This window comes from Calypte anna, chromosome 3, assembly GCF_003957555.1.
Source record: "Calypte anna isolate BGI_N300 chromosome 3, bCalAnn1_v1.p, whole genome shotgun sequence".
Lineage (NCBI taxonomy): Eukaryota > Metazoa > Chordata > Aves > Apodiformes > Trochilidae > Calypte > Calypte anna.
The window spans coordinates 58,675,705-58,684,246 of record NC_044246.1 but is presented as its reverse complement, the minus strand read 5'-3'; the positions used below and the strand labels follow the sequence as shown (position 1 = coordinate 58,684,246).

The 8,542-nt window shown below is 38.2% G+C and overlaps 1 protein-coding gene across 1 annotated transcript in view; it reads right to left on the bottom strand.

Annotated features, from left to right (window-relative positions):
- Positions 1 to 3,910: 3,910 nt before the first annotated feature.
- AHI1 (Abelson helper integration site 1) overlaps positions 3,911 to 8,542 on the bottom strand; it is an 89,207-nt gene continuing 84,575 nt past the window's right edge. The window contains exons 24-25 of the mRNA XM_030447614.1: positions 8,290 to 8,369; positions 3,911 to 5,023 (exon numbers count right to left, since the gene is read on the bottom strand). Coding sequence (XP_030303474.1) covers positions 4,807 to 5,023; positions 8,290 to 8,369 — 297 coding nt within the window. The 3' untranslated portion in view covers positions 3,911 to 4,806. The remainder of the gene's footprint in view (positions 5,024 to 8,289; positions 8,370 to 8,542) is intronic.

Genomic DNA, 8,542 nt, shown 5'->3' with positions numbered 1-8,542 from the left:
GCCCTATTTCCCCATTTCGATGTATTTGTGGTTAGATAAATCCTCAGAAAATTTACAGCTGCTACACACTAGTTTATTATACTCCCCGCCTGTGCAGCCCATGCAAGTGCAACAAAAATTTGATGCCTTCTCAGAGCATAGATTTTACTGATACTGCTTCTTTACTGATGTGGAAACATTTTTCTGCTAAAAGTCACATCTGCAGTTTCCGAGTACTTGCATTTGAGCATTAAACAGGACTTCTAAACTTGCTTGTCCCAGCCAAACAGGGCAAATTCATTTGGCCTGACAGTCCTCACAAAAAAAAAAAACCCAAAAAAACCCCAACAGGTGGCTAGAGTTTTAGATGAAGCACAGCTATTAGTTTTGTTTATTAGTGCAAGCTAGAAAGTGGTTTTTTCAGTCTTCAAGGTTATTGTACATTAATGCAAAAACTATAGCCACGGTGTGTCTGCTGGAAGCCTAATCCTTACTGACTTTATGGAGCTTTGAGTATAGAGGTCTGCTTACTCTGGGAAGCTTGGAAGACCAGGACTGAACACATAGATCCATGTCACTGCTGGGAAACAGACACCTCAGGAGGCAAAGGCAGCAAGAAGCAAGCATAGAACACACTGAACAAAGGACAAAGCTCTGACCAAAAGCAGTGTGAGTGGAGTACATCTACATGTATGGAAAGAATCATCATACGATATTTAATGCTCAGAACAGCAGCTAGATGCTTGCTGTGAAATTCTCATGTAGGCTCTAAGGTTTTTTTGCACAGGATGAAGATGCTGGAGCTAACTGAGTCAAGGCAGACCATAGGTGACAGGGACCTTTCTAGGCTGTAGCTCAGTTAGGACAGTAAAGAGTTATGAATTACTGGAGAGACACTGTAGAACATTCCTTGTGCCTTCCAAGAATTAATCCAAAAAGCTCCTGACATCACTGTAAATAGCACAAAAATATATTAAAAAGTGATGTGGTTAAATACCTTAATTGCTAAAGTCTAAAAACATGACTGAAGTTACCAAAGTTCTGCTATAACACGCCTTCCCACTATCTTCTGTTCCTTCTTCTTCAGTTCCAATTTCTAATTGCCACATTCTTGCAAGTCTCCCCCAGACACGTAGTTTTCTTCTCAAGTCACTTATTCCCCTCTCTCAGACTTCCTCTCGTTTCTATTCCTTATGTGCAGTTTTGTTCATAATGTGTGTATTTTATACTGCAAGCAGTAAAACTCCTTGAACTAACACAGGATGTTTTAACAAGTTCAGGTGTACATCCATAAATCCACTTATCCAAAACATTCTGGATAGCCATTGGACAGAATGCTTAAGGGGAAAACCCCCGAGCACAATCTGGTACAGGAATCATTCTAGCCTCTCTCCACTACTCAGAAAGCACTTCTATCCCCACCCCATTTCCAGACCCATAAAATATAGGTTGCACTGCACACATACTATTTTCATATGTGCTGGAAAAGGATCATTAAAAAAACCCCACACCACTCTTTGTGTTTACCAAACAATTGTTTTTTGCTTTAGTGTGTTCCCGCCTTAAACAAAGTATTTCCTATTCACCTCAGTAATTAGAGCAGAAGGAGGCAGTGAATGAAGTGCCTCATTATCAAGTTTGTATCCATGGGCTCTGCAGAATGGCTGCCATGCTGGCTATTTTTCATAGCTGTCTGCTTTTCCTTGTAATGGGCCATTGTTAACCCTAAATGATCCTGACATCCAATTCTCCCCCAGACAATCGGGTCCAGCCGGCAGATTTAGTTCACCAGTCAACAGAGACTTTCAGTTGTCATGTTCCTCTGTGTTCTCATTAGCCCTTGTTTGACTGTGATCCATCCCCTACTGCCTTCTGAATTAAGTGATGCTACAAATACACTTATTGTGCTTTACAATGTCTGTTCCTCAGATTGTTTTTAAGGGAAAAATCAAATGCAATCTGATGGCTTTTGGGAAACTGAGGGAAAATGTGCCGTCCATTCTTTTCTTCTCTGTTGGTTTATGCCTTGTTCTCCGTGTCTGCCATAGCATAAAAATGTAATAGGAAATGTATGTTGTAACCACACACACAATACCTAGAAACTCCAGAACAGTGGAAGATCTGCTATGCTGTTATCACCAGAGCTATAAATCTAATATTGACCTTTTTTAAACAAGGTTTGATCTGCTTTGTTCCAGCAATCATCTTGTATCAGCCTCTAAAAACTCCTCAAATAGACTTTTATAATTCTTGTATTTTAATCCATGGCTCTGGGAACAATTTGAAGGGCACTTGTGTTTCAGGACGCTTAATGTGAATCATAAAGAACCAATGATCAATCGTAAAGAATGAAAATTTTCAACAGGCAACCAGAATCCTTCTGAAATTCTTTTTTTCCACTGAAATTTAAATACATTTTTGGGCAATTTTACACAATGTTAATTTTAAAGTGATTTTCAAAAACGTATAGGCTTCATTAACATAGAAACAGAAAGCATTACATAAAAGTTCGATTTAAATTTTTTTTTGCACCATTATCCTAACCTAAGCTGTTTAAAACTTTTGTCCTTACTTGTACAATTAAAATCCCAACAGATCCCTGAAGAATAAAGGATCTATTACTACTGATGAGAAAAGCAGTTTTTCCTACAATTATGCTACATTAGTAACTTAGCAGATTTTAGACTGAAGGTTCTATTTTCACTACTGAAGGATCACTTACAATATTTAAAAAAAGAAAAAGAAGATCTTTATGTTTATTTTCTGTTAAACTAATGGTGAAAGCTCAGGTACCACAGCGATGCAGTACAAAGGAACAGAAGCGTCCAACCAACCATGAGGTGGGGAGGAAAAGTAATAAAAACAAAAGCCACTGCAATTACAAGAAAACATTATGAAAAGTTTACTTTCAACTCCCTGCGTTTTCATCTTTGGCTCTTATCTGATTCCTTCTGCTTAATTGTTATTTGGAACCGTGCCTTGGAAGACGCTGCTGCTGCCTCTCCTCTCAATTTGGAAAGTGTGGCAAAGCAGCGCTATTCAGCTTCAGAGCAGTGAACATAATTGGAGCCCCAGTTCGCAAGCATGAAAGGAGGTGCTGTGCCTTTGATTAGAACTACCATCTCTCCGTGGTGTTTATCTGATGTGTTATTTCTGTCTTCGGCGTCCACAATGCCAAATTAACATCTTACAATGGTTTCCAATGAGCTCCCAGATCTTGGCTGCTGCTCACCTCTCCCTGACGTGGAGCCTGATGTCACGCTCTGCCCTTATTTTAAATGTGATTCGGGACATTTGAAGAAATGGAAGATGTTGAGGTTTTTTTGCTTTTACAAAACCTTTAAAGACCACATGTCACACAGAATTATGAGTTGGAACATAGTGAAAAAGCAGAGAGATAAGAGGATAGAAGCCTTGCTAGAATCAGGCAGTCCCAGATTTTATACCACCTCTGACTGGGGAAAGAGACTTTCCAGTATAAATATGCAAGCCCCATTTAAGAGAGGACTCCATATATACGCTCTATGCAAATCAAACCTAGGACTTTTAGCAAAAAGCAATTTCAGTGGAGAAAACAAAACAAAACAAAAGTATTTGCTGTTGTGCTTTACTCAAGCAAGTTTACAGACTTTTCTGGCTTTAAACCATGCTGCAACTCGTCCTCTACATCTGGATGCATTTCACACATCAGTGCCCAACACTGTTATTCTCACTTCTTTTTTTAATGGAATCAAGTGCCCTGTCTTCTAAATAAGGGCTTTCTAATTTTATGTTATTTATTGCTTCAGAGGGGGAGGAGGAGGAGGAATTTCCTAGCAGAGTAAAAATAAACTGGACATCATCAGCCAGAAAAAATACCAAGACTCGCTGATATATTGTGTTTCATTTAATATAAAACAAATTATTTAGCACTGTAGATAATTATTGAAGTCATTAGTAAAAGTTTACAACATAATACTTCAGTAAAAAAATAGATTAATGACACTTAAAAGAGAATAAAAACTACAAGTAAAACAAACAGCACAGCTGGATATGAAATATTTCATTCACACAAAAGAAAGTATATTTGGCAAGACTGCTGCCCAAGCAGCCAGGAACTCTGACAAAACCACAATGCATCTTTATTATGTGCAGAAAAATTCATTTGAAAAATATAACTGCCTGGAATTTGCAACACTTATTTACATTGCTAAGCATGAATAGTCCCCACTGAAGACAGTGTTTTTGCATAGGTAGTTACTCGAAAACTCACTTCAGAACTGCAAAAACGCAGCCCAGGTGAATATCTGATGTCAGAAGAATGTATTTTTAAAGTTTATGGTTTCAGGTACATTGTAGTATCAGTGTTCCCTTGGAATTCTACCATTTGGAGCACTCCTCTATTTAACTTGCAACACATATTAAAATGCTAATTTAATAACTTCAGTAGTAGTTGGACTTGTTTGCTTTAGATCCTTTATCACTCAGATGCTTTAGAACTTTCTCACTTAATTCTCCGCTCCCCAGTGGAGTATCTACAGTCCACATAAATGCCTAAGTTAAGGTGTAATCAGCCAATAAACAGGTTAACATTGTATTTGATAGTTTCAGATTTTACCAGGCCAGTGAGGAGTTGAAAATTCAAGATCTGTTATTTCAAAGAACCCAGGACAAAACCCAAAACAACTTTACACCATTGGTAAGTCACAACTGGAACCATTTTGTGTATATGAGTATTTCTTTTGTTTCTTGTTAATCCTAAAAGTGACTTCATAGTTGCAGCCTTTGATACACATACTGAATATCACACCAGTACTTGGAATTAAATTATAACTATACATCACAGTATTAGGGCTCAAAGGCAGTATTTGTCTTTCCATTTGTGCTTAAGCTTGAGCCTTTCACTGCCTTTTTCTTCTTCTTCTTCAATTCCACCCCACGGGCTGTAGGTTCATTTTCAGCACCATTAGCTGTAACTGATGATACAGGAGTATCGAGACCCACTAAGTTGTGCTCATTTTCTCTCTCACTCCTCTGTATCCTTTTCTTCTTTTTCTTTGCACCTCTAGAGGAAGGCAGATATAAAAGGAGTAAAAGAAACACAAAGTTAGCCCAAATTCAGAGCTTTTTCCACCCACAGCTGATGTGTTAGAGCAATTGTCTGCCTGTCCCCCTTGAGCACAATGCTGAAAAAGCTACAAAAACTACTGTTCTACAGCAGAACAAAGACAGGAAAAACATTAAGACAAAATATGAGACCAGTCCACCAATCTACTTTTTAAAATACCATAGCACAGCTTTGGAAAGAACTGCTCATAATCCTAAGAATCAGCTGATCTTGATCAATAGTCAGCCAATATAATTAAAAAATATAAATTACCAGTCACCTCCTCTCATTAAAGCAATTTTTTTTTCTTTCCTAAGATCAAACACCAAAATACTTGCAATTGAAGAGAGATCTCTGGTTTATTTGTTCAACAAGAATTAGACCAAGTGCACAATATTAGTTTTTCCATTTTAATTTACCTGAACTTTGACAGATTCACAGAATTGGAAAATGCTACAACATCTGTTTATGCTTATCAGACTTTATACAACGCCAAATGCATCAGTCAAGTTTCTGTATCTTTCCCAATTAGTGCTTTTAACAAGGGAATTAGACTGGGTTTGCAGATGATGCCAGGGATTATACAGATGTTACAGCACTTTGACCATGCATTTCCACTCTTGACAGAACTTGTAACTTTATTTAACCATAAGTATGTAATAATACTTGGACTGCAGCTTTTCAAGGGCAAGTACAGTCTTCATTCTAAATCTGTGTTGTGCCCAGCATGGAGAAGCCTTGGTTTGTGACCAGAATTGCTACTGAACACTGCTGAAACACATCAGCAAGGGGATGGATCAAGACTAAAGAATGTAATGAGATGTGTGCAGTTTCACCAATAATGGTGTTGCAGGATATTACTTCTGGTGATACCATTGTCATGTAATCATCTTTTATAGGTGAAAATTTTTGCACAGCCTTACTGAAGGACTGATTACTTTCTGATATAGTTTAAATTTTAAGATAAATTGTGTATTAATGAATATATGAATTGCTGTAGCTCTAACACTGGAACATCCTAATGTTCTGGAGTTTATAACTGTCTGTGCTAGGACTCCTGGAACAATTTGAAAAGTGCTGTTGCAGGAGGAAACCAGGGCTCAAAAATCATAATTAATCAGTACTGTAAGTACCAGTCTGCCAAACTGAGTTCAGTTCAGATGGAACTCATGCATAATCACTTGTAAATTTATGCAGAGAGCACTACCTAGTGTAGCTCAACAAAACTGTACAATGGGAATATATGTCAGGAGGTAATGTCTTTACTGAAAAGCAGTATCTAATAATTAATATTCAAAGAGACAGGTTTCTACACAAATTTTCAGTATAAAGTTACCCAAAACTTGAGAAGTAATTTAATTTTTTTAATTATTTGAATATCTCTTAGAGATACTTAGATAAAAGCCTTAGTTCACTTAGCATCTATTATGTGGACATTTCTGTTTCTTCTAGACTCTGCAGAAGAGATATTAACTGCTTGGCTAAGATAAGAATCTCCTACTATCTTGAATATTTTTTTTCCTATTGCAAAACCATTGCTTCCATCTAGAAATTCTGAAAGACATGTCATTGGGGCTTGGCATTCACTTGCTTTTACAGCAAGTAATGTGGCCATAATGAATACTATTCAAATAGGCAAAACAGCAATTATTCATTAGGGGGCTCAAAGAAAGGTATAGTCAGTTGTGCAGGTGCAGTTTCACTTCTCCATGCTTGGCAAGCACATCTAGCTTGATACTTAAAAAGTTTATTTACTGTCTAATTTCTATTATGCTGATCTGCTTCTGGATGCTAAACTGAAAAACATTTCCAGTTAAGATGGCAACACTTGCACGTGTCATTTTGTATGAACACTGCAAGACACAACTGTACAGAACAAAAAAACCCTACAGTTCTATCACAGCCCCTGCAGGTCATGGTTACAGGTCCAAGAAGCAAGAGTTTTCATGAACATTCACAGCCACGTTTCTGAAATGTTTTATTATCTGATCTGTACTATATAGGTAGCCTATAGACAGAAATATGGAGTTGTATTTTAAACAAGCAGCATCAGAAATGCTTAAAGATCCTTCTCCTAGGTCTCAAAAAAGGGCAAAAACTTGGAAGTTACTTCTGAAAAAATCCTAGTATATGAAGTCTTCTTAGTACATGACAACCTTTTGCAATTCACATTAATTAATTTTAAGGAGCTGCAAAAATAGTCTACAGTTTGAATCAAAAGCCTAATACATAGCTGAGGGATGCTGCAGGACTACCCTATATCCCTGAGTTCTGATTCTCTTGTACATTACCGTCCTTGCTCTTTTGGGGAAGAGAGCACATGTATGAATGGATGTACATGTATACATACTTACTTCCTTCATGTTTCATGGAACATATTTTGATTGATTTTCACAAAATTGTTCTGGTTGGAAAAGACCTTTAAGTTCATTGCATACAACAATTACCTTAACTCTACTGAGTCCAGTGCTAAACCGTGTCCCTAAACACATCTATATGTCTTTTAAAGACCTTCATGGATAGTGATTCAACAACCTCACTGGGCAGCCTGTTAAGTGTTTGACAACCTGTTCAGTGAGAAAGTTTCCTCTAATATCTAACCTAAACCTCTCTAGGTACAACTTGAGGCCATTTCTACTCACCCTAACACTCATAACTTGGAAGAGGAGACCTGCACCCACATTTCTATGAACTCCTTTCAGGTGAGAGTGGTAAGGTCTCCCCTCAGCCTCCCCTTCTCCAAACTAAACAGCCCAAGTTCCCTCAGATGCTCTTCAGAAGACTTTCCTCACCAGTTTCACTGCTCTTCTCTGGACTTGCTCAAGCAGCCTGATGTCTTTTTTATAGTGAGGGGCTCAAAACTGAACACAGGACCTCACCAATGCCAAGCAGAGGGTAACAGTCACTTCCCTAGTCCTGCTGGCCACACTATTTCTGATACAGGCCAGGATGCTGTTGGGCTTCTTAGCCACCTGGGCACACTACTGGCCCATGTTCATCTGTTTGTTGACTCACACCCATAGGTCCCATTCTGCCTGGCACTTTCCAGCCATTTTTCCCCAAGCCTGTAGTATTGCATGGGGTTGTTGTGGCTTGAGTGCAGGACCCTGAAACTAACTTCTTTTGCTTGCTGAAACAAAACAACCCCTCCAGCATTTCTCAAAGTTTCCTACCAGCAGTTGCAGAAACAGCAGTGCAAACTGATTTAAGTACTTCTTGCTTACTGTGTCACAAGTGTGTCTCTGTCTGTGTCATGCTCTGAGCTGAATTTTATGTCCCCTGACTTACTGGTGACTGGTGACATCTGTAAAAGAAGAAAAAAAAATAGGAAGGTAAAAAGACAACAGACAATGGGGCCAACACATGTACATAGAAAACCCACCAGCTTCCTGAATGAGGAGAGAATATACCTCGTTACTAAAAGAATGTCTTTCAGCCATAAAATGTTAACTCCTATGTGGTTACAAACAAGGAAAC